At 38.0% G+C, this 21655-nt stretch overlaps 1 protein-coding gene across 2 annotated transcripts in view; it reads right to left on the bottom strand.

Annotated features, from left to right (window-relative positions):
• The window catches only part of SLK (STE20 like kinase), a 67591-nt gene that overhangs the window by 34238 nt on the left and 11698 nt on the right, over positions 1 to 21655 (bottom strand). For both annotated transcript variants that reach the window (XM_066240458.1, XM_066240459.1), the window contains exons 2-9: positions 16067 to 16231; positions 12984 to 13032; positions 12510 to 12659; positions 5454 to 5526; positions 5119 to 5313; positions 4220 to 4301; positions 2907 to 3035; positions 1198 to 2568 (exon numbers count right to left, since the gene is read on the bottom strand). In XM_066240458.1, the coding sequence (XP_066096555.1) occupies positions 1198 to 2568; positions 2907 to 3035; positions 4220 to 4301; positions 5119 to 5313; positions 5454 to 5526; positions 12510 to 12659; positions 12984 to 13032; positions 16067 to 16231 (2214 nt within the window). The remainder of the gene's footprint in view (positions 1 to 1197; positions 2569 to 2906; positions 3036 to 4219; positions 4302 to 5118; positions 5314 to 5453; positions 5527 to 12509; positions 12660 to 12983; positions 13033 to 16066; positions 16232 to 21655) is intronic.

The following is a 21655-nucleotide window of genomic DNA, read 5'->3' as shown; positions in this document are numbered from 1 at the left end:
TAACTTTTAAGCACACTCATATTTGAGAATTATTCTGTAGAAACTACAGTGTTCTGGGTTTTAGTTTTGGGTTTTGTCTATCTTCCCACGATGGTTCTCCTGGCAGCAGTGACGGCTATGACTGAGAAAGCAACAGTGGTCATCTGTATGAGCCAGTGGTAAATCAAGGGCTATTTATCCCTAACATGCTTTAGAAATCATTCTTGCCTGACCAGACGGTGGCGCAGTGGATGGAACGTCGGACTGGGATGCGGAAGGACCCAGGTTCGAGACCCCGAGGTCGCCAGGCTTATCTGGCTTGAGCGAAGAGCTTGCCAGCTTGAACCCAAGGTCACTGGCTCGAGCAAGGGGTTACTTGGTCTGCTGAAGGCCCACGGTCAAGGCACATATGAGAAAGCAATCAATGAACAACTAAGGTGTTGCAACAACAAAAAACTGATGATTGATGCTTCTCATCTCTTTCTGTTCCTGTCTGTCCCTATCTCTAACTCTCTCTCTCTGTCCCTGTTAAAAAAAAAAAAAGAAATCATTCTTTCAATTTCTCTATTCTCTCAGATCTTATTGATTCTTGTTAAAATCCTATCTAGATACGTGCAGTAAGAGAACCCAAATCACACTAAGCAACTATACTATAGTGTGCATGGCAGGTTGGCAAAAAATAAGTACGGCCTGACCAGGTGGTGGCGCAGTGGATAGAGTGTCGAACTGGGATGCGGAGGACCCAGGTTGAGACCCCAACGTCCCCAGCTTGAGCACAGGCTCATCTGGTTTGAGCAAAGCTCACCAGCTTAGACACAGGTCGCTGGCTCAAGCAAGGCGTTACTCGGTCTGCTGAAGGCCCACAGTCAAGGCACACATGAGAATGCAATCAATGAACAACTAAGGTGTTGCAACAAAAAACTAATGATTGATGCTTCTCATCTCTCCGTTCCTGTCTGTCTGTTCCTATCTGACTCTCTCTCTGTCTCTGTAAAAAAAAAAAAAAAAAAAAAAAAAGTACGTACTACCAAAAAAATTAAAGGTCACATCCAGACCTCTCTCTTTGGTTCTTTTTCATTGATTGCTTACATAGGCTGTAAGAATTTTATGGGGATAATACTATACTAACTTAGTGCTGTTTTATTTTCAAGATATCAGTTTCACATAAATCCCCAAAATGACCAAGAAAAACCCGAACAAGGACCCATGTACACTTACTTGTAAAGATATTGATCCACTGTCTTTAGTTTTGTTTAGAAAACTAGAGATAGATAAATTCAAGTCAATGCTGCTATTGTCGGCAGTGGAACCAGTGCCCGAGTCAGTATCATTTTCCTTTTGGTTCTCAGATTCTGGTAACAACACGGTTTCAGTTTTTGATAAAGCACCTATTTCCCCTTTATTTTCTGCATCTTCAGAGTTGATATTAATACTAGGAATTGCAACAGGCTGAGGTTCACTAGGCTGTGAAGCAGTAGTAACATCAGGTTCCGTTTTAATTGGCACTTCACATGGAATTTCCTTCTGCTCTCTATCTGTCTGAGAAGTGGCTTCATGAGCATCCTGCGTCTCACTTCCTGAAGCCTCTTGGTCAGTATGAATCACTGCACTTTTGATCTCTATTTCTTCAATGCTACATGACTCAGTAATTTCTTCAACTTTGTTTGTCCTGGGTTCCTCATTGGTCTCCACTCTGTTCTCAGAACTCTTGATTAACTGTTTGTCACCTTTACCTTCTAGAGATTTCTGATCAATCTCATTAGTTTCAACTATTTCTGTAACAGAAGCTTCTTCAGTACCATCAACCTCAGGGCCCTCCACGGGTTTACTTACTAATTCCTGGCCTATGTCAACCATTTCTTTCTCATCACTACTCTGAACATCCTTAGCATTGTTTTCAACTGCCTTCTGAGCAACATCTACTGCCTCATTTGTTCCCAATGCATTGCTTGTATCACTAACCACATCTTTCTGAGTTTTCTCATCTTTTCCCAAATTCTCTTGGGTGTCTTCCTTTGTAAGCTCAACTTCATTGTCAATTGTCTGAATATCTGCCTCTTTTTCTCCAGTCTCTTCAGAAACTAAATCCATTGTTAGAACAGCAGTATCTTTAACTACTTCTTCAGATTTTATAACCTTCTTTTCAAATACCTGTTGCTTTTCCTGGTCTCTTTCTTCCTCAGGTTTCTGTTCAATATTTGTTTCTAAAATTATGATATTATTCTCTTTCCCTTCATTGACTGAATTCATGTCTACGATTTCTTGATCTTCGGTGTCAGGCAGATTATCAAGCTTGGGTCTCTTCTCCTCTCTCCCATTTTCCTTGATTGTTATTGTTCTGTGACGGAGTTCAGCCACAGCTTCTAAATGAGTATCATTATTATGTTCATCAATACCTTCCACAGCTTTTTCAGGCTCATTGGTAGTGGATTTTTCATTAAGAACTCTGCTGTTGAATTTATCTTCCGGAACATTATGTTCTGTTTTTTCAGAAACAGATCCCAAAATGCAAGCATTCTGTGAAAGTTTATCTTCTTCAGAGCTGGCAATACTAAGATCAGAGGAGGCACGTTTACTTGCAGGTATTGGCTAAAAAAGATTTTATACATTTTTTAGTGTTAAAATAAGATGGTGACCAAAGCAATATTTTGTTTATTTATATTTAAAAATTAGTTAATTCATGTATAATGTTTAAAACATTTATTCAGTAAATCTGATGAAGTTATAAAAATAATTTTAAAAACTGACAAATCTTCACATAATATAACAAAAATAGCAAGAGTAAACTTGCTATTAACTTTCACCTCTAAAATTAAAAGGTTTGTGCTGCTACCCAATAATTAATGCTTAAATACAGGTGCAATCACTCTTCAAAGCCTAATTCTAAAAATTACCTAAATAAAGTTTCCTTTCTACTAAATACTCACCAGAGAATTTTCTGTTTCTTCATCCTCCTCCTCCTCTTTACCGTCTTCAACTTCTTCTGTTACTTCAGCCTTGGCCTCTGCAATCAACTCTCGGATTGGTCTGTTGGTATCCACAGTAACAAAAGGATGCTGTTTGATCATTAAAAAGAGCATGCTCAATAACATCTGGAATGCTTGTTTATAAAGTTTCAAAAACATAAAACACATTATTATATGGTAAAAATATGAATACATAGGTAGAAAAAAAATACAAACAACGTGAAATAATGTTCCATCTGGGAAAGGAGGTAAAGGAGGCTGAGCAGGAGTGGGGCTGCCTACAACCCCACTGTACCTGTTGTCAAGGATCTGAAGGAAACATGTCAGAAGTAATAACACATTATATCTGGACAGTAGCACGTACTTTTGTCTGTTAGAAAATTTCGTAATCTAAAATTTAAACTTTTTTAATTTAAAGTAAGTTTCAAGTTAGGTTTACATTACCAGTTCTTAAAAAGTAACGATACATGTAAGTCCAGTATGAAGCTTTATGGTTCTGTTAAAAGTCTACAAACATCTGCTTTTTTGACACAGTTCTAATTTTCTTAAGAGTAAAAAGATACATTATACACTCAGCAGTGTCTGTCACAGACTAAGGACTTCAAATGTAGGGTTAGTAAAATAATAAAAGTGTGTCCCAGGGATATAGTTGTTGCCCAGAAAAAGGAAATTTTTCCTGCCTGCCTCCCTCATATAAATACATCAACCTAAAATACTATCCTGCAGGAGTTATACAGCAACTCAGCCTAAGAGTAAGTACCTCAAGAGTTGCCATTTTTTTTTGTTTACCTCTATGTTTATTATTTGACAAAGTTTTATTTTAAATATTATAAACAGTTACTGTTATAAAATAAAATTAGCCAATCACTTTAACACCATTTGTTAAAATCAGCAATATTTACTGAACATTTACCTTCAAGAACATAAAAAAAACGCATTAGCTCGTCCCCTTGCCCCCAAAGTACACGCTTTCTGCTAACTGGAGAGAAAATGGAAGCAACTAACAAAGTGCAAAAAATTAACGAAATGAAAAGAACACAATTAAACTGAATAAAAAAAGAACAGGAGGAATGATATAAGTTAAATGCATTTTGGCAATGGCAGCACATGTTTGCAAAGCAAAGCAAATGTTAACTCCTACAATCTATTCTGAGTTTCCACAGGGAAACGCAAGTGGAAAGAGAGCACAGTGAATAAATCTGAAATTGTATTCTTCTTAAAAAGATGTTTAAAAAATTATACGGTTTGTTGTTGTCATATTACTCTTATCTTACTTGCAGTAGCTGAGATGTTGTCCACCTGGAATCCACATTTTTTTCCAAGCATTTTTTTAGAAAGTCCTTAAAATTTGAAGACCTTCAAAATAAAATTTTAACAATGATATTCTATTTTACTTTCTTATTTTAAAACCAAACAAAACTCTGATAAATTATGCTTGTTTCATTATGTATGCCATTGTATTACTTCTACATAAGAAAACTAGTTAATGAAAATATTAAGATTTTATAAGCTTTTCATTTATAAACATGTTAGACATATATATATATACATATGTAAGTAGGTTCACAGTTTTAACCATTGAGATAAAACTATATATATATTCACAAGTATGCCAAAAATTCTTCTATATCAAATTCCACAATATAGGTCATATATATGCCTCACTTTCTCATAGTACAGTAAATACCCATTTCATGTAGAACTCAATCACTGGTACTTTCAAATTCATGGGCAAAGTCAGTTATAAGAGTTTATATGCACTTAAGTCTTGAAAATATATCAAAAATTTGTATTCTACTTCATAGAGTTTTTGTACCATAAATTTAAATACCCTTGGAAAGTTGGAAGAATAAAGCTTCAAGTTTGCTTCTTAAAAAGCTTTGTTTAGAATATTTTGCCTGACCTGTGGTGGCGCAGTGGATAAAGTGTCGACCTGGAAACACTGAGGTCGCCGGTTCGAAACCCTGGGCTTGCCTGGTCAAGGCACATATGGGAGTTGATGCTTCCAGTTCCTCCCCCCTTCTCTCTGTCTCTCTCTCCTCTCTCTCCTCCCTCTCCCTCCCTCCCTCTTTCTCTCTCTCTCTCTCTCCTCTCTAAAAATGAATAAATAAGTAAATTTTAAAATTAAAAAGGAAAAAAATAGTTAAAAAAAATTTTAAAAAGAATATTTTACCATTTTGATGGCTGTGCTAATGTAGGGGGCTCAGATTTTGCTATTTTTAGCAGCACTCGCATTGGATTTAATTCATGATGAGGTGGTTCTATCTCAGCCATTTCTATTAAAGTGATACCCAGGGACCAAACATCCGCTTTGTAATCGTAAGGCCTGTCCTTCGATGTTTCACACATGACCACCTCAGGAGCCATCCTATGAAAACAGAGAATTAAAAGTTAAGATGTTTAACTTAAGAATAGAGCTTGCAAACTACATAAAAGAATATCCTCAATCATATAAACAAATAATAACTGCTGACATAACACTGCAAATCCATAAATATGAATACATACCAATATGGTGTACCAATAAAGGAATCTCTTCTTTGAAGTGTCCTTGTGTTTTTAGCTGATACTCCAAAATCCGCTTGAAATAAATAATCATACAAAAGTGTTAATGCTAGTTTTAATGTTGTCAACAAAGGGAAAAGCATATCAAGTCTTTCATAAGGCCATTCTTATTCAAGAGTAAGAAAAATAACTTGTCTACCATTCTAATTTTGACCACTCTCTTTCTATCACACCCACCCCAAAAAATTGCCACAGAAAAGATTCCATCATAAATACACTTAACACCACCATCTTTAAACATCTTCAGATCACAAGTTCTCCAGAATTGAAGAAAAAAAAATAGTAACTTTAAAAGATCAGTCTTATCTACTTCAAAACAAATGCCAAAACAATAAACAAACACATATTATAATTAAATCAATAAACATTTTTTTCTATAGTGTGAGAAACAAATTATACCAAAGCAGCCTTTATGACAGCATATGGCTTACTAACTTCCTTATAAAATTATATTACAAAGAAAAAAATTAGAAACCACGTTTTCTGATTTCAATATAGCTTTATCAAATGTTAAACCCCACCATTTAGGCCAACAGCTCAGACAAACAAAAACAGCAACATAAAACTGCTACTGCTACCTAAATTACCTCATGCCATACATACACATATCTTTCAAAGTTTCATGTTTGACATGCCACTTTTGAGAATTTTAAGTCTCAAAATTAAATCATTATAAAAAATCCAGCACTTAGTGCTCATGCCCCAAGACCTGGCATAGAATATATACTCAGTAAATGGTAGCTACTATTATTAACCATATCTCTAATTCTAACCTTAGTGATATTTTGTTGGTAGAACTCTTAAAACTCATTAAATCCTGCCTTGTATTCTAATTGTTTGTGTTTACTATATGGCAGTGGTCCCCAACCTTTCTTGGGCCATGGACCGGTTTAATGTCAGAAAATATTTTCACAGACCGGCCTTTAGGGTGGGACAGATAAATGTATCACGTGACCAAGACAAGCGTCAAGAGTGAGTCTTAGATGGATGTAACAGAGGGAATCTGGTCATTTTTTAAAAATAAAACATCGTTCAGACTTAAATATAAATAAAATGGAAATAATGTAAGTTCTTTCTCAGAATAAATGGCCCACGGACCAGTACCGGTCCAGGGGTTGGGGACCACTGCTATATGGTACTCTTTTTTCTTTTTGACCATGTAGTTCTGCTTAAACATAAATAGGCAGTTAGCTATTGCCTATGAAATGACGTTCAATCTTCCTAACGTGATATATAACACTCTTTATTACATTAGATATTTAATTTTTGTAATTAAATGTTTTGTAATTAAATTGATAAATGACTAAGCAAACAAAACATCTATATTTGGAATATATTACTTACAGAAGATACAACATAAACAGATTTACAGAACTCCCCACCCCCATTACCCATCTCCATGCCTCCTCTACCTACAATCTTCCCCTGTATTTCTGGAGGAAGGAGTTGGGATCACGATATGCAACTCCTGCCAGAAGAGGTTCTATTCTCAGGTCAAGTCAGCTCATTACTTACTCTAGTGTTTTCAGAGGACCCATTAACACTATTCGTATTAACTTTCTCCCTTAGAACAGGACTGCAAAAGGAGGTCCAGAAACGGGCCTAAACAACTGTCTACTGTCAATATTCATACCTCTCTAAGCACTCTAATGAGCAGGAGTTAAACTAAACAGGGACAGAGGGCATCTTCATTTTCTGTGCAAAGGGGAAAACTGTTTGCTATCTGCTATGGGCTTTGAATTTCTACCTATAACGATGTGGTATGTACACACTGGTTTGTTAAAATAGCCTTTTACATACTTATATCCATCTGCTATGACATGATCCAATAAGATCATAAAAATTTGGGTCCAGTGGTCCCTCATCTATCATGAAGGTTAGGTTCCAGAACCCCCTGCAATAGGTAAAAATCCACAAAGTAGCCACCTTATTTTTATTTTATTATTTATATATTTTTAAGGCTTTATAAATCCTCCCCACTCTTATAAACCTTTCCCGCACTTATTTTGCTTATCTGACCGCAAAAACAATTATTTAAAATAATAAATATATAAAAATACCTATATACTACAAAATCCCACAATATAGTAAAAAATCCAAGATACAAAATTAGATATATACAACTTAAAAATTCGCGATACAGGCCCTGGCCGGTTGGCTCAGTGGTAGAGTGTCAGCCTGGCGTATAGGAGTCCCAGGTTCGATTCCCGGCCAGGGCATACAGGAGAGGCGCCCATCTGCTTCTCCATCCCTCCCCCTCTCCTTCCTCTCTATCTCTCTCTTCCCCTCCCGCAGCCTAGGCTCCATTGGAGTAAAGTGGGCCTGGGCACTGAGGATGGCTCCATGGCCTCTGCCTCAGGCGCTAGAATGGCTCTGGTTGCAATAGAGCAACGCCCCAGATGGGCAGAGCATCGCCCCCTGGTGGGCATGCCGGGTGGATCCCGGTCGGATGTGGGAGTCTGTCTGACTGCCTCCCCGTTTCCAACTTCAGAAAAATACAAAAAAAATAATAATAATAAATCCATGATACAGTAAGACCGCGAAAAGCGAACCACAATATGGCGAGGAATGACTGTATTCTAAGATAGTTCTCGAGGATAGTATGGTTCTAGACTTCTGTGTACACTTAAGAGGGTGTGAAAGAAATGGAAGGTTCTCTGTATTTACAAATTAATAAAACAAAACAAAAATGAATAAAACAGAGACTGAAACTATTTTAAATGTCAGCCAACTCAAAACTAGTATTTGGCATTCCTAAATATTCAAAAGTATACTGATATTGCCTGGCTGGTGGCGGTGCAATGGATAGAGCGTTGACCTGGGATCCTTAGGTCCCAGGTTCGAAACCTTGAGGTCGCTGGCTTGAGTGTGGGCTCATCCAGCTTGAGCATGGGGTTGCTGGCCTGAGCGGGAATCATGCCTTCGAGGCACATATGAGAAGCAATCAATGAATAACTAAGGTGCCGCAACTACGAGTTGATGCTTTTCATCTCTCTCCCTACCTATCTCTCTGTTTCTCTCTCTGCCTCTCTCTTACTCTCTCTCTCAAAAAAATAAATATATTTTTTAAAGTATACATTATTTTACACAAAAGTATGTTCCTGTATTAAAATAAGATTTTAACACATTTACAGAAAAGCACCAAAAATGGATCAAAATTATAATACACTATTTCAAAATGAGCTATGAGACTTCAAAAATGATGCAAGATATAAAGTAACATAAGTCCGGATTACAAAAACTCAGAAATAAGGTGGCATAACTCAAGAAAATTAGAAATAACAGATCATTTTAGAAAAAAAGGACTAAACTAAAAGGAATGCAAGAACAGATAAGCAGGCCTGACAGGTGGTGGTGGCGCAGTGGAGAGAGCATCAGCCCAGAGCATGGAGGTTGCCGGTTCAATCCCAGGGTAGCCTGCTCAGTCCCGAGGGCACCGGCTCAGAGGCGGCTGGTTCCAGCCCCCATCAGGGAACATGTAGTCAATGGCACAAGTAGAACAATGAGTTGATGCTTCTCTCCCCACCACACACACCTCTCTCTCAAAAAATAGTGTTGGATAGTGGTGACAGTTGTAAACAGACTTAATGGTGCAGAACTGCGCACTTAAAATGGTTAAACAGTAAATTTTGTTAAGTATATTTCACCATAATTTTTTAAATGAGGCTAAAAAGACCTTGAGAGAAAGTTACAAATATTGATGACAGGCAAATCCCACAAGCAGATAAAAATACCTAAAGAGCTCAGTGGTAGAGCGTCAGCCTGGTGTGCAGAAGTCCCCGGTTCGATTCCCGGCCAGGGCACACAGGAGAAGCGCCCATCTGCTTCTCCACCCCTCCCCCTCTCCTTCCTCTCTGTCTCTCTCTTCCCCTCCCGCAGCCAGGGCTCCATTGGAGCAAAGTTGGCCTGGGCACTGAGGATGGCTCTATGGCCTCTGCCTCAGGCACTAGAATGGCTCTGGTTGCAACAGAGCAACACCCCAGATGGGCGGAGCATCACCCCCTGGTGGGCATGCCAGGTGGATCCCGGTTGGGCACATGTGGGAGTCTGTCTGACTGCCTCCCTGTTTCCAACTTCAGAAAATACAAAAAAAAAAAAAAATCCCTAAAGAAAAAAGTCAATGCAAGGGGGAAAAACAAATACTCAAATAACAAGGAAGCTATCCAAGACTAGACTCATGTCAAAAAAATTAACAAGCCAAAAGAAACACCTCATGGATACGAATAACAGTGTGGTGCCTGCAGTGGGTGGGGAGGTGGAAGAGGGTATGGGGCATAAGTGGTGCTTAAGTGGTGATGGAGGGATACCTAACATGGGGATACCTAACGTGGGGGATGAACACACAATACAGTGCACAGAGCTGTGTTGTAGGATTGGACACCTGCAACCTGTATAATTATATTAATCAGTGTCACCCCAATAAATTCAATTTAAAAAACAAGATGAACAAGCCAATGTGAAGAAGCTCCCTGTCACCAAAGATGGTCCAATGTGAGCTTCAATAAAGATAAAATTGCCTGACCAGGCAGCAGCACAGTGGATAGAGCTTTGGACTGAGATGCAGAGGACCCAGGTTCGAAACCCTGAGGTTGCTGGCTTGAGAGTGGGCTCATCTGGCTTGAGCACAGGGTTGCTGGCTTGAGCGTGCGATCATAGATATGACACCATGGACAATGGCTTCAGCCCAAAGGTCACTGGCTTGAAACCCAAGTTCATTGGCTTGAGCCTAAGGTCTCTGGCTTCAGCAAGGGGTCACTCACTCTGTTGTAGCCCCTCAGTCAAGGTAATATGAGAAAGTAATCAGTGAACAACTAAGGTGCCGCGACAAGGCATTGATGCTTCTCATCTCTCTCCCTTCCTGTCTGTCCTTATCTGTCCCTCTCTCTGTCTCTGTTGCAAAAAAAAAAAAAGATAAAATTGTAATAAATTTGAAACCTATAAAGTAAAACTGAATTCATAAATTAACAATTTTATTTTTAAAAATACTGGTCACCAACTGATGATATGAGAACCAATTCATTGTCTCAAGCTAAGTTGTATGTGTTATTTTCTGTATCTATTTATTTCATAATAAGAAGGTTAAAATTTAGTACGGGGAGGTCCTCTGGTTACAACAATCTTGACATATGATGTTTTGAGTTTACAACAGCGGTTCTCAACCTGTGGGTTGCGACCCACAGGTTGAGAACCGCTGGTTTACAACACTCACTCCCATAAAAATGTTAAAAAACTGAGCCACGAGTGTTTCGGCTTACACCATTAGCATCATACTTATGGACTATGTGGGTGAACTAGTTTGGTTGCACGTGGCAGAAGAATACGCAGTAACGCAGCAAACAAGTGAGGGAGTTGGCTCCCCCAGCACACTTACCTGCACCATTTCTGACTGTTCAAAGCACAAGTGTTCCGTTTGTGTTAGGCTAGGTTGTGTTTTGACTTACACCAAAATTTGGGTTACATCACTGTCATAGGAACAGAACTGTGTCATAACCCGAAAACCCCTTGTATATTAAATTATACCTGTTTAGATGTCATAACAAAGTAATGTGAAATTACTATAATCACTATGTTTTTTTAATATATTTTGTCCTTTTAATCTCCTTCCAAAATCTACAAATTTAGACATCATTAAATTTTTTTCTTAATTGATATCTTGGAAGTACTTAAAGAGAACTATATTTTCCATTTGTATATATCTTTATAAAATTAATTAATTTCCCATTTAAATCTACATCTATTTATTTTTAGAAATGTATTTATTCCCTTTGTAAAAAACAAAAGTAAAAACTAGACTCCTTATATTTATTCTTGGCATCTTTTTAGACTTACTTTGTTTAGTCAAGATACCATATGAATAGAATAAGTATAAAACTAAATATGGGGAAAAAAATTCACTAGACACAAGTTTTAGAATTAAAAATGAAGTTAGCAGTTTTACATACTACATCATATTCTAAATGTGTTACATTAATAAACATTAAGTCTACAGATAAAAACTTAAGGAAAAAAAGAATTATTCAGTTTTTAAAAGCTTGCCTTTTTAAAAATAAACATCCAGCCCTAACCAAATAGTTCAGTGGGTTAAACTGTTGTCCCATTATGCCAAGGTTGCAGGATCAATCCCCGGTCATGGCACATGCAAGAATCAACCAATAAATGTACAAATAAAGTAGAACAACAAATCAATGTTCCTTGTCCTGAAGTGCAGAGATGGCCAGTTTGATCCTCCGTCAGGGCCAATACAGAACAGCTTGATGTTCCTGTCTCTTCCTCTCTTTCTCAAAAAATAATAATAATAATAATTGTTTCTTTCTCTCTCGCCTCTCCTCTCTCCCTCTAAAATCAATAATTTTTTTAAAAATGAAAATAAATATTTATCCTTTCTTTCTTTTTTTTTTTTTTTTTTTTTTTTTTTTTCATTTTTCTGAAGCTGGAAACAGGGAGAGACAGTCAGACAGACTCCCGCATGCGCCCGACCGGGATCCACCCGGCACGCCCACCAGGGGCGGTGCTCTGCCCCCCAGGGGGCGATGCTCTGCCCATCCTGGGCGTCGCCATATTGCGACCAGAGCCACTCTAGCGCCTGGGGCAGAGGCCACAGAGCCATCCCCAGCGCCCGGGCCATCTTTGCTCCAATGGAGCCTCGGCTGCGGGAGGGGAAGAGAGAGACAGAGAGGAAAGCGCGGCGGAGGGGTGGAGAAGCAAATGGGCGCTTCTCCTATGTGCCCTGGCCGGGAATCGAACCCGGGTCCTCCGCACGCTAGGCCGACGCTCTACTTTTCTTACTTTCTTTTTAAAATGTCTTTATACCAGATGACTATACTCAGGAATTCTGGAAGTTAATTATTATTTATCCAAGGAAGTACTTTAAAAATTAATGTAGAGTAATTCTCGTTTCACATATTTGAGTCAAATAACAAAACAGTATTAAGACACATACATACACAGAGAAATCTCAGAGCATAAATTCAAATGTTTTATTTAAGGGAATAAACTTACCCAACTTAATATCTCCATCTAGGGTAAAAAGAATGTTGCCAGCCTTTAGATCTCTGTGGATGATTTTATTATCGTGTAAGTAGTTCAATGCCTCTAAAGTCTGTTTACAAACTACTTGTATTTGGGACTCAGTTAATGGTCTCTCAAGTTCTGTAAGGAAAAAGCAAGCAGGTCTGGAATTTTACAGTGATACATGTCAGCAAGCTCTTTACTTTTACATTATCATCAAGGATCACAATACAGTGAATTTATTTTAGAAGCACTAAATATCTAAAGAGATTACTTTCCTCACATATCATCCACAACATTTAATTTTAGAGTGTTCTTACAATTATCCAAGAATATAAAAATATTTAAGCTGATTTCTTGATTGAACCTCACTTAACAATAAGACATGTGTATAAATGTTTGAAATCCAATGATTTTTATTAAGTGTAATTTAAGATATAAATAGAAGGGAAAAAAGGCATTTACCAAGCATCACAGCATCCACTGCTCCACCTGCACAAAATTCAATGAGGATCTGCGGGCAAATAAATACAACACTGAGTCTGAGTATTTCTTCTACAATTTAGCAAAAAAAAGATAAAGAATAGCTATCAAATAACCTAGGCTATGGAAAGAGTATTATGTTAACCATAAAGATGTTCTTTGTCAAAAAGTGTTAGGAGTTTTAATCATAAACATTTTAGAAAGTACAAAGAGCCCAGACCTGTTAGCTCAGTTTGTTAGAGGCTAGTTGCTATACACCAAGGTTGCAGGTTTGATCCCTAAACACAGCACATAAAGAATCAAGCAATGAATGCATAAATAAGTGAAACAGCAGATCAAAGTTTCTCTCTCTCTCTCAAATCAATTTTAAAAATATTTTTTTTAACAAACAAAAAAAGGGCCCTGGCCAGTTGGCTCAGTGTTTGAGTATCAGCCCAGCATGTGGATGTCCTGAGTTCAATTCCCAGTCAGAGCACACAGGAGGAATGACCAACTGCTTATCCAACCCTCCCCCTTCTGTCTCTCTTTCTCTTTCTCTCTCTCTCTCTCTCTCTCTTTCCTTCTTGCAGCCATGGCTCAATTGGTTCAAGCAAGTTGCCTCAGGTGCTGAGGATGGTTCTGTGGCCTCTACCTCGGGTGCTAAAAGCTGCCTTGGTTGCTTAGCATGGCCCCAGATGGGAAGAGTATCACCCCCTAGTGGGTTTGCCAGGTGAATTCCGGTTGGGGCACTGTCTCTCTGCCTCCCCTCCTCTCACTAAAATTTAAAAAAAACAAAACAAAAAGAGAACACATTCTGGAAGTACTGCACATGCGTTTTTGTTAATCACCATTTTTAGTGTCCCTGCTTCTCTAAAATAACCAGCCACAGAATTTTTCTTCAGGAAAGTATTATCCATTTCATCACTACTAAATGATTTTATTACTCTCACTTTTAAGGTAACCATTGTGATTTAAGTGATCAAATGTATTTTTTAGCTTTATGTTTTTTGTTTGTTTGTTCTTAGCAAGAGAGACAGACAGAGAGACAGAGAGAAGGACAAACAGGGACAGACAGGAAGGGAGAAAGGTGCAAAGCATCAATTCTTCGTGGGGGCATCTTAGTTGTTCGTTGATTGCTTTCTCATATGTGCCTTGAACAGGTGGCTCCAGCTACGCCAGTGATGTCTTGCTCAAGTCAGCGACCTTGGGCTTCAAGCCAGCGACATTTGGGCTCAAGCCAGCAACCATGGGGTCATGTCTGTGATCCCACATTCAAGCCAGCAACACCGTGCTCAAGCCAGCGACTTTAGGGTTTTGAACATGGGTCTTCTGAATCCCAGTCCGATACTCTAACCAGTGTGCCACCACCTATTCAGGCTAGCTTTATTGCTAATAAAAATAAATGCTGAAAATAGAGACCTTTCTGAGTTTAAAAAAAGAACAAACAGAAATATATACACAGAAGCTTCATATACTAGCTCAATCATCACGCTCTGCTGGATGCCTTCCCAGACCTCCCTGGTAGATATCACCAAGCACCTTCCTTTCTTAACCCTTATCACAGCTGTAATTTTATATTTACTATGACTCTTTGGTTAATTAGTATTTATATCTCCCACTAGACTGTTCCTTCACAGTAGTCTTTTTATTTTATAATATTCTCAAGTAAAGATCTTATCTATTTATTAAATTGTCTAGTTCATTTTCATTATTATCTCTGGAAACATTTTGCTAGAGACCAGAACAACTATATTAGATGATACTATGCTAACAAATATAGGTAATTTTTAAAATTACATATCTTAACAAATTGTATAGCTTCCTGTTTTGTTTTCCCTCTATATAACACCTTATTTTTTTATAGATGCTTATGAATTACAAGTTGTTTCCATACACATTATATCATTTGAAAAATAATTTGGAAGGTAGGTCATTACTTATCCTATAAGTGAGTACACAGACCCTACCTAGCAACACCAAGATAAAAAAATGTAGGTCTTTTGGTTCCAAGTCAGTTACACTTGTACCGCCTACTCTTCTCATAGCACTCTGCTCCTTCCTTTAAGGAGAAAAGCAAAAACTGCACTTCAAAAAGCCCTCTTGATTTAATTAGTGTTGGTGCAGAGCAAGTAATGATAATGAATACTAATATTTTATTTCTCATACATTGAGAGGAGGCCAACTGTTGTCCAGCAGAGAGACTAGATGAAGGAAGTGGAGGGATAGAACATAAAAGGATTAAAAAAACTCCTGGATATGGATCAACAGTGTGGAGACTGTGGGGGGTGGATATGGGATTACACACAGTGATGGATGAGTCCTGACTTGGAGGGGTGAACACAATACGGTGTACAGAGATGTGTTGCAGAACTGGCCAACTGAAACCTGAATAATTATGTTAACCAGTGTCACTAAACTCAATTTAAAAAAATTATTTCTGGATCTATTTTCTAAAAATGAACATAATTTATACACACAACCTGAGCCACTTATATCATGTACTAAAGTTCGGCCTGAGTATATAAGATGAAAATTTAACATTTCTAGAAAGTATTTTATTATTTATTACATGATCTAGAAAAAGTTTAGGGTAAGAAAATTACAAATAATTTCTAGAAAAACAAAAGAAACTTTTTAAAGATTTTTAAGTATTATAAATGTTTAAATTTAAATTGCGAATAGGAGAAGGCTATCTAATTTCATAATTTAGGCAATTTAATGTTTGTAACCAAGCTTCTCCATTTGGGTCCAATGTCAAACAATCATGAAATACAGATCTGAATACAGGGATGGGCAAAAGTGAGTTTACAGTTGTGAGTATGTGAAACATAAGAGTTAATAAAGCTACTGTAACAACCATAACCTGCATGTCTTTTCTCATACTGTAAACCTCCTTTTTCAACCTCTGCATCCATTGAAGCTAAAGGTAATTACGTGTTCAAGACCCTCTCATCAGCAGATCAACTCAACACAAGTAACTAAACAAAAGAGGGTTATACATAAAATAGACGTTCACAACAACTTATAAACTTCTTTAGGACAATTAACTCATTTTGACTACTCCGAGAGCAATAGAAAATACTTACCCAAAGATTGTTCTCATAATAGAAGGCATCTAGAAGCTTGACTATATTTGGGTGATCACAAGATGCTAAAATATCAATTTCAACCATGTAATCTTCCAGTTCTTCTTCAGATTTGGTGTCAATCACCTTTGCAGCAGCTAAAACATTGGTCTCTTTATTCTGGGCCTAAAAATGTAAGTATCAAAAAAATGTGCTAATGCATATTTGATTTTTTTATTTTCTATTTTTTAATAAATTTCATTTTTCAGAATAGTTTTAGGTTCACAGTAAAGTTGAGCAGAAAATACATTCCCAGCTTCTACACATGCACAGCCTCCTCCACTATCAAGATTCTGCACCAGAATGGTACATTTATTTGTTCCAACTGCTGAGCTATACTGACACATCATTATCACCCACAGACCATAATTTACATTTGGATTGATTCTTGGTGTACAGTCTATGGCAGGGGTCTCAAACTCGCGGCCTGCCGAACAATTTTGTGCGGCCCGCAGACTAATCCACGTCTGCGGACCACACAAAATTGTTCGGCGGGCCGCGAGTTTGAGACCCCTGGTCTATGGGTTTTGACAAATGTATGATATAATATTATGATATTATACAGAACAGTTTCACTGCCCTAAAAACCCTATATGGTCTACCTATTCATTCCTCCCTTCTAACCCCTGGCAACCACTGATCTTTTACTTCATAGTTTTGCTTTTCCAAAATGTCATATAGTTGGAATCAGATATTATGTAGCCTTTTCAGATTGACTCCTTTCACTCAATAACATTCATTTAAGATTCCTACCTGTCTTTTCATAGTTTGACAGCTCATTTCTTTTTAGCACTGCGTAATAAATAGTTCATTATATGAATATGCCATTTATTTATCCATTCACCTACTGAAGGCATCCTGTTTTCAAGTTTCAGCAATTATGAATAAAGCCACTATAAACACACATGTGCAGGCTTTTGTGTGGACATAAGTTTTCAACTCCTTTGGGCAAATACCATAGAGCACAATTACTAGATCATATGGTAAGAATATGTTTAGTTTTGTAAGAAACTGTCAAACAGTCTCCCAAAGTGGCTGTTCCACTTTGTATTCCCACCAGCAATGAATGAGAGTCTCTGTTGTGCCACATCCTTGACAACATTTGGTGTTCTAAGTGTTTTCGATTTTCACTATTCTAACATAGCTGTACAGTGGTATCTCCTTGTTTTAATTTGCTATTATTTTAATGACATATAATGTCAAGCATCTATCTTTTCATATACTGTACTCATTGACCATCTGTCAGTCTTCTTTGGTGAGGTTTCTGCCCAGATCTTTTGCCCATTTTTAATCAGACTGTTGGTTTTCTAATTGTTAAGTTTTAAAAATTATTTATATATTTTGAATAACAGTCCTTTATCAGATATCTTTTGCAAATATTTTCTCTCAGTTAGTAGCTTGTCTTCTCATTATTTTGACATACTTATTTTAAAAGACAGTCTAGACAGGGGTCCCCAAACTTTTTACACAGGGGGCCAGTTCACTGTCCCTCAGACCGTTGGAGGGCTGGACAATAAAAAAAAAAACTATGAACAAATCCCTATGCACACTGCACATAAAGTAAAAAAACAAAACGGGAATACAATATTTAAAATAAAGAACAAGTAAAATTAAATCAACAAACTGACCAGTATTTCAATGGGAACTATGGGCCTGCTTTTGGCTAATGAGATGGTCAATGTCCAGTTCCATATTTGTCACTGCTAGCCGTAACAAGTGATAGGACGCGCTTCCGGAGCCGTGACATGTGCGTCCAGCATCGCCGGAAGTAGTACTGTACGTGAGCGACACCGTGCTTTGCTGACCACCAATGAAAGAGGTGCCCCTTCCAGAAGTGCGGCGGGGGCCGTAGTTTGGGGACTCCTGGTCTAGACCCTGGCTGGTTATCTCAGTCAGTTAAGAGCGTCATCCCAGAACACCAAGGTTGCAGGCTCAATCCCTGGTCAGGGCACATACAGGAAGTGACCAAGAAATACACAACTAAATGGAACAACAAATGAATGCTTCTTTCTCTCTCTCTCTCTCCCCTTTCCTCTGTCTCTCTAAAACCAATCAATATAGACTAAATATTAACTAATGCATTATGCTAAGTGTGTATCTTAATCAGATCTTAAAATACTAATTAAGCTTTTTAAAGACATTTCAGTATTATATATGTTATCACTTCAGCAACATTACATCTACCTTTAAAAAAATAAAAACTGAAAAAAATACCAAACTTTTAAAAGCTACTAATAAGTGTTTCAATAAATAAATAAATTTCCAATCTCACTTTTAAGAATTTGTCATAAGGAAGTAATTTTTCAAAATAAAAAATATGCATATATAAAAATATTAATCAAATCATTATTATAATAAGGAAAGAAAACTGAATCAGCCTAAATATCCACTCATGAAAACCTGCTTAGATCATGCAATGTTAATTCTACAATGAAACATTATGCAGTCATTAAAATTAATTGACCAATTAATATTTCTTAAGATTAAATAGTAGCCATAACACATCAGTGAATAGGAAAAAAAAAACTTATTATACATAAGAGGTATATAATTTTACAGACACGACACATACATTTTCCCATTCGGATAGATGCATAAGAAGTATCTATACTGCTCACAAAAATTAGGGGATATTTTAAAACATAAAGGACTGTTATTCAAAATATATAAATAACTTTTAAAACTTAACAATTAGAAAACCAACAGTCTGATTAAAAATGGGCAAAAAAGGTCATTGAGCTAAAGCCTGCCAGACTTACATGCCTCTGCTGTGAGGAAACAGGGACACTGGAAGGTAGGCTTCCCCCTCGCTCCTCTAAGGGAAGGTTCAGTCTCGTCCAGCCCTGCTCCAGCCACCTATGACCTAACCTTGCCCAGAAAGCTGGGGTTTGCCACTGAAGGCTGAAGGTGCCCAGGGCCATTAGCCCCATCTACGACACTGTGGACGAGCCTAGGGTATTTCTTCCAAGAAGCAGGTAAACTGATCTCATTTGCACAAGGGCCACCTAACTATGTTTTGCCTGAAGAGTCAGGTTTTTTATTCTTCCCTCCAAGATCTCTGTTGAGGGTGTTGATAGTCCTATTTTCTGCTGCTTTGTTTAATATATAGTGTTTCCTTTATTCCTCCTACCTCAATGCCCCACTCATATTTCAGGCTGGGACCTACTCCTAATTTAGAGCTCTCTTAACCCCTTTTGCCAACTTCTATTATGAATCTACCTTTGCCACCCAGCTTAGTGTATCCCAAGGTTCTCTTTACCATGCCACAGTAGCAGAGCTCCAGGGAAAAGCAACCTGGTCTCATCTCTCCAGGCAGAGGAGAACAGAAGCTCCATCTCCACACATGCTGCAGATGGCTTTTCCAGTCTACCTGAATCATTACCAGCTAGAAGCAGCGGTCATTGGGACTTGAACATGAGCTGCAAAGTATAGAATGGTGACAACAATTCCAGTGCCATGCGGACTTTTCCTGGATGTGGACTTTTCCTGGACTCCTGCTCCCCGTGACAGCTCCTAACAGACTGAACTGTGGTTGGGTTGCATTTTTCAGGGATTTGGCATGGTGATGGGGCCAACTTGGACTTGGTGAACATGTTAAGGACACTACTCTTTTATGGATTCTTGCTGTATTGGCCAAGAGTTTGCTTAAAGGCTTTAATCACTGTAAAAAAAAATAGATGACTAGATAAAGAAGATGAGGCACATATACACCATGGTATACTACTATTCAGCCATAAGAAATGATGACATCAGATCACTTACAACAAAATGGTGGAATCTTGATAACATTATACGGAGTGAAATAAGTAAATCAGAAAAAAACAAGAACTGCAGGATTCCATACATTGGTGGGACATAAAAACGAGACTAAGAGACATGGACAAGAGTGTGGTGGTTACGGGGGGGGGGGGGGGGGGGGAGGAAAAGAGGGAGAGGGAGAGGGGGAGGGGAGGGGGAGGGGTACAAAGAAAACTAGATAGAAGGTGATGGAGGATAATCTCTCTTTGGGTGATGGGTATGCAACAGAACTAAATGACAAGATAACCTGGACATGTTTTCTTTGAATATATGTACCCTGATTTATTGATGTCACCCCATTAAAATTAAATTTTATTTATTTAAAAAAAAGTGGGCAAAAGATCTGGGCAGAAACCTCACCAAATATCCCCTAATTTTTGTGAGCAGTATAGAAAGACATTAGTGAGGATGGTGGAATTTCATGTGCTTTTGACTTTTTCTGTATTTCATATCAGATTGTTTGAACTTTTAAAAATGGACATGTATTGTCTTGACCGACACAATAAGGTATACTGCTCACAAAAATTAGGGGATATTTTAAAAATGAATATGAAACTATAAAATATTCCCTAATTTTTGTGAGCAGTATACTATAAAAATCAGTATATGGGAGATTTTTTAGTGATCTATTATCTAACCTTGGAAATGATAAAGAATAAACAAAGTATATGAAAATTTTTGTGAAGATAAAAATTCCAATATGCCCTAAATTAAATTACAGTGGACAGAAGAGAGAAAGAGACTGGAATAATTAACCAATCCATAACTGTGAGCCAACTAACAAAAGACTGCTCACATTCCTGAATGTGTGTTACAGCTGTGAATCAACCTCCAGGGTCTACTAGCCAACCACTAGACAACAAATGCGTGAACTTTCAGGACTACTGCCTGCAACCAATCAAAACTAGTAAATCTTTCTTCCTTATAAATTGTGTAACTATCACAAAGCTGCCCCCACTTCACCTTTTCCCACCCCCCATTATCTGTAGCAAATGTAAATTCTTCCAAAACAACTTACATCTTTCTTCCTCAAAACAGAATGTATGAAGCCCGCCCCTCAATGCCAGTATAGGACACACGCCTATCTTTTCCATCTAGCCATGCTGCTGGCCGTCTAGCCTTCAAGTGCCAGGACCTGGGCCTTTAAGCACTTGGCTCAATAAAACATTCCTTTCAAAAAAACTTTCCGCTGTGAAGTCTTTTAACCTTTTCTAAGTACATTATTGCTATGTGTTCTATTTTCTTAGGGAAAAATAGGGGCAAAAATACTAATTTACTAATTAAGAAATCCTAATGTTTAGGATTCAGAGAATATGTTTTACACAAAAATAACTTAATACTGATCATCACTACCACTCTAGTAGAATATTCTAAACTACCATATTTTAACAAATCTACAATGCCTTTAAGATATGCCCTAATTGCCCTGGCCGGATTAGAGCATCTTACTGAAGTGCAGAAGTTGCCAGTTTGGTCCCCAGTCAGGGCACAAATGGGAACAGATTGATATTTCTGTCTTTCTCTCTCCCCTCCTCTCTCTCTAAAATCAATTTTAGGCTCTGGCCACTTGGCTCAGTGGTAGAGCGTCAGCCTGGTGTGTGGATGTCCTGGGTTCGATTCCTGGTCAGGGTACACAGGAGAAGTGCCCATCTATCTGCTTCTCCAACCTTCCCCCTCTCTTCTCACTCTCTCTCTTCCCCTCCCACAGCCAAGGCTCCACTGGAGCAAAGTTGGCCCGGGCACCGAGGACAG

This window comes from Saccopteryx bilineata, chromosome 7 (genome assembly GCF_036850765.1).
Source record: "Saccopteryx bilineata isolate mSacBil1 chromosome 7, mSacBil1_pri_phased_curated, whole genome shotgun sequence".
Taxonomy (NCBI): domain Eukaryota; kingdom Metazoa; phylum Chordata; class Mammalia; order Chiroptera; family Emballonuridae; genus Saccopteryx; species Saccopteryx bilineata.
Note: the sequence above shows the minus strand (reverse complement) of the source record. Positions and strands in the feature narration are given on the sequence as shown.